Source organism: Aptenodytes forsteri, unplaced genomic scaffold (genome assembly GCF_000699145.1).
Source record: "Aptenodytes forsteri isolate BGI_AS27 unplaced genomic scaffold, ASM69914v1 Scaffold16, whole genome shotgun sequence".
Lineage (NCBI taxonomy): Eukaryota > Metazoa > Chordata > Aves > Sphenisciformes > Spheniscidae > Aptenodytes > Aptenodytes forsteri.
The window spans coordinates 711,493-715,900 of record NW_008794753.1 but is presented as its reverse complement, the minus strand read 5'-3'; the positions used below and the strand labels follow the sequence as shown (position 1 = coordinate 715,900).

General features: G+C 65.6%; 1 protein-coding gene across 1 annotated transcript in view; it reads left to right on the top strand.

Moving 5' to 3' along the window:
• Positions 1–4,408, top strand: part of KCNAB2 (potassium voltage-gated channel subfamily A regulatory beta subunit 2) — an 8,460-nt gene that overhangs the window by 2,041 nt on the left and 2,011 nt on the right. The window contains exons 2-9 of the mRNA XM_019470712.1: positions 1,335–1,378; positions 1,753–1,790; positions 1,982–2,061; positions 2,548–2,592; positions 2,770–2,814; positions 2,887–2,930; positions 3,046–3,132; positions 3,530–3,574. Coding sequence (XP_019326257.1) covers positions 1,335–1,378; positions 1,753–1,790; positions 1,982–2,061; positions 2,548–2,592; positions 2,770–2,814; positions 2,887–2,930; positions 3,046–3,132; positions 3,530–3,574 — 428 coding nt within the window. The remainder of the gene's footprint in view (positions 1–1,334; positions 1,379–1,752; positions 1,791–1,981; positions 2,062–2,547; positions 2,593–2,769; positions 2,815–2,886; positions 2,931–3,045; positions 3,133–3,529; positions 3,575–4,408) is intronic.

The window sequence follows — 4,408 nt, the reverse complement described above, 5'->3', positions numbered from 1 at the left end:
CCGGGGGAGGAGCACACGGGGGTTCCATCCTCTCCCAGGTGCTGGGTGATGGGCTCAGGGGTCCCCGCTGGCGGCTGCAGGGGGACAGTGGCGCAGGGGGATGCTCCGTGCAAACAGACGGGATGGGAAGACCGTGGCACAGCGCGGCAGATGCTCCTTCCCGCAGAGGCAGCGGGGGCTTGGCCTCCCCCAATACCTGCGATCTTCGTCGGGCGACCGGGCAAGACGCTTTTGGACAGGAAAGCCGGGAGCAGCGATGTGCTGCTCCGGAAGGACCCCGGCTGTGCCTCTGCAATGGCTGGGAGGGGGCTGGTGCCATCCCCTCCCTGCCGCAACCCCCCATTGTCGGGCCTTGAACCGCCGCCACCCCACGGCCGCAGCCTCTCCCCGCCGTGAAACGTTCTCAAAATAACGCAGGGTTGGGGGCGGAGTGTCCGCGCCTCCAGATGTTGGGCAATAACGTGGCGGCGTGGAAGGAAGATGCCCTGACTCGGCTCAGCCCGCGATTCACCACCACCACTGTCGAACCGCGGCTGCTCCCTGCCTGGCTCCCCGTGCCCGTGCCAGCGATGCCGGCGGTGGCAGTGCCTCCCGGTTGCTACGCGACACCCGCGCGGGCGAGCTGCCGCGGCTCACCTACACTTTATTTATTTTAACGCTCATTGCTTGAGCCTTTGTCATTTTTAACGAGAAACTGACTCTCCATCACTGCAGCGAAGGCGTCTGCCAGCCCGGCCTCCTTCCCCAAAGCTGTTCTCCGGCTCCTTGTGCCAGCCAAATTTTCAGGGGTGCTCCATTCCTCCGGGATGCCGCTCTGCTCCCAAGCACCCTCTCCCTGTGCGAGACCTGTGCTGCCCTGTGCCGCGCTGCAGAGCACAGGCACAGCTCGCGCCACGTGTGGGATGCTCCAGGCCTGACCGCTGGCGTGCCATCTCCCCCTGCTCCTGCCCCTCCTGCTGGCGGAGGAGCCGGACGCCCCGGCCTCATCACGGGAGCCGCTTTAACCAGGTCACTGCCCACTGCCACTCTCGATTACCCTGCCGGGCACGGCAATTATTTTGTGTGTGGGAAACAGGATTGCTGCGCCGGTGCTGGCCGTGCCACCGGCGAGTTGCAGTGTGCCCGGCCTGGAATGGCTTTTTAATCAGTCGCGGGGGGACCCTCGCTGTGGGACTGTCCACAGTCGGGGATGAGGATGGGGATGGGGATGGAGATGGGGACCAGGGATGGGGATGGGGACCGGCACTGGGTACCACGACTCACTGGCAGGTGGATGCATGAGATGGCCTCTTGGGGCTCTCTGGCAGCTTTCCTAACAGGTCTCTGTCTTGCAGGAACCTCGGGAAGTCTGGGCTGCGCGTGTCCTGCCTGGGCCTGGGTAAGTGCCAGGGTTTGCCACGTCCCCTCGGCGGCTCCTCCATCCCACGGCTGCTGCCGGTGCTCCCCGGCAAGGGCGGCGCTCGCCTGCTCCAGCAATGCTTTGTGAAGGGAAGGAAAGGGTTTTCCTCCGGCCCGGCGGTGGTTTTGAGACGCAGCCCAGAAGTTGTCAAATTATTTTCTTTTTTTCTCCTCCGACATGATAGGAAGTGACCGGGCTGTGCTGGGAGCGCCGTGCCACACACGGCGGGGCCAACTGCAGCCACCATGTGCCGGGGCTGTGCTGGGAGAGCTGGGGTGGATGGCCAGGGGCTTGGGGCGGCAGCGTTCAGTGCTCGCCATGCTCACCGTGCATGCACCCTCTCTCCTCCGCAGGGACGTGGGTGACTTTCGGAGGGCAAATCACAGATGAGGTAAGGATCGTGCCCCGTCCCTCCCTGGCCTTTCCCGAGTGAAGCGGGGAACGGATGGGGACAGCACAGCTACGGGTGCTGGTCTCAGAGCCTGTGGTGTGCCAGAGCTCACCAGCACTCGTGAGTGTGCGCCTCTGCGCTCCGGCTCTCAGCCACCCCCTTCGCCAACCCTCCCCGCTCTTCTCTTCCAGATGGCAGAGCAGCTGATGACTTTAGCCTACGACAACGGCATTAATCTCTTCGACACGGCAGAAGTCTATGCTGCTGGCAAGTAGGTACCCCGCTTCGGCAGCAGTACAAGGGGCCTCATCCTGCGCCCTGGCCTCCAGCACCTCCGAGCTGCAGCAGCGCTGGGAGCCTCCCGGGTTTGCTGGCTGCAAAGCGGCTGCAAGGACAGGGCAGCAAGTGCTTGCTTGTGGGGAGGTGATGGATCGTGCGGTCCCGTGCTGCCTGTGGCTGCCTGCACCACGCAGGCGTAGCCGTGCACCCTCCCCAGCATGGCAAGAAGTGACTGCGCCTGGGGCACAGTGGCCTGGAGGCATCGCAGTGTGCCCATGTGCCCACTTAAAAATAGCAAGCTCACGCGTCAGGGAGCAGTGCAGCTCTGCACGCTGCAGCCGTAGGGGGAAACGGTGTCCCCACGGCCACCGTGTTTGCCTCAGTCTTCCGGGGACCAGGGCTGTCCCTGCCGGCTGCCACAGCTCCCTGTGGCCACAGCAGCCAGGGCACTGGTGGCTGACATCCCCTTCCCTTGTAGGGCCGAGGTGGTGCTGGGGAACATCATCAAGAAGAAAGGGTGGAGGTAAGCCGACTTCATTCCTGTGTGGCGAAGCCATCACCGTGGTGCTGATGGGCTGGGGAAAGCTGGCAGAGCAGCCCTGGGCGTGAATGTGCGTGGGCAGGGAGCAGGCAGGCAGCAGGCAGGGCACGCGGGGCTTTGTGAGTGCCGCTGTCGGTGACTCTCTCTTTCTCCCTGCAGACGGTCCAGCCTGGTCATCACCACCAAAATCTTCTGGGGAGGAAAGTAGGTAGCGCACCTGCCCCGTGGAAGAGTGGCCAGAGCGCACCGGGCTTTCACCCACCTTTCCTTTTCCAGGGCCGAGACGGAGAGGGGCCTGTCCCGAAAGCACATCATAGAAGGTAGGGATGCTCGCCGGGTGCTGCTGGCCTCGGCGCCAGGCTGTGCCTGCACCAGCTGCCTCACCGGCTGGTGGCACAGAGCCTGGCACGCCTGACGGTCCCATCGGTGCGGCAGGTCTGAAGGCGTCGCTGGAGCGGCTGCAGCTGGAGTACGTGGACGTGGTGTTCGCTAACCGGCCCGACCCCAACACGCCGATGGAAGGTGGGTGCCGCGCCGTGGTGCCGTGCTCCTCCCCGCCGCCTTTCATCGCCGTCACGGTTGGTTTGCACCAGGCTTTTATTTCAAGGGCGTTTTCCTTTCCTGAGCAGAAACAGCCCCTCCGCCGCCATGGTCAGCCCATGCCACGGTTAAGCCTCTGCCGCCCCCAGCCCGGCGCCGGGACCCCCCTAGGGCCGCAGCAGGGGCGGGTTGTGGCACGGCGGGCGGGTTGATGCCCCCCGCCCCCCCCCCGCCCGCGGCCGGGACCCCCCCTAGGGCCGCAGCAGGGGCGGGTTGGTGGCACGGCGGCGGGTTGATGCCCCCATCCCAGTGAGCTGCTCGCTCCGCTCCGCCGGCAGCAGCCGACTCCGCGCTCTCTCAATCTCTCTTTTATCACCAGGGGACCCATTTAGTTCCTCCAAGTCCAGGACTTTCATCATAGAAGGTACTCCCTGCCCGCACTCTGCCCGCCAGCCGCCGCCTGTGTCCCAGCGGCACTTCCTGGGGCAGAACCCCGACTCCTCTGAGGTTTCCATCCCTGTCCCCCCCACCCCAAGCAAACCCCGCCATAAAATGCACAGGCAGTGGCAGCACAACAAAAACACCCCCTGCCCCTTCAGACCATCATGCAGTTAAAGGGGAAAGAAGCAAAGAGGCTCCCCAGCCTCCCCAGGGTCCTTGCCACGGGGCACCCTTTGCAGCCGTGCCAGGGACCGCGGCAGGGTCCCTCCTCACCGGGGCAGCTGTGAGCATGCCAGGGCATGCGCTCCGGTGCCGGCCAGGCGAGCCTCGTGCCCATCGCTCTCCCCGCTGCCTGCCTTTGGCTGCAGGAGTGTGCCTTGGCTTGGCCCCAGCCTGCATGGCTCAGGGTCGGCTCCCCCCAGAGATCCCCCGCGCCCCTCGCATGGGCTCCGGGGTTCCCTCCCTCTCCTGGGTCTCGGTGCACGGGCGATGCTTTGGGTCCCTCCCCCTGCAGCGGTGCCAAGCGCAGCACCAGTGCTGGTACCGTGCAGGGCATGGGGCCAGTGCCAGGAGCTGAGCAGCTGCTCTCCGTGCTGGGAGAGCCCCGGCATCGCCAGCAGCGTGTCAGGGTCGGCCATGGTCCCCGGCACGTCCCAAGCGGCTGCTCCCTCGGTCCCCGTCCTGCTCCTTCTCCAAAAGCATTCTCTGGACACAACCCAGCTCCCACCTCCCGCCTTGGTGTTGGGGAGTGGGACGCTTGCCAGCCGTCGGCACGGCGCGAGCCCCCTCCTGCCGGCGCGGCGCCCTGCTAACCCCT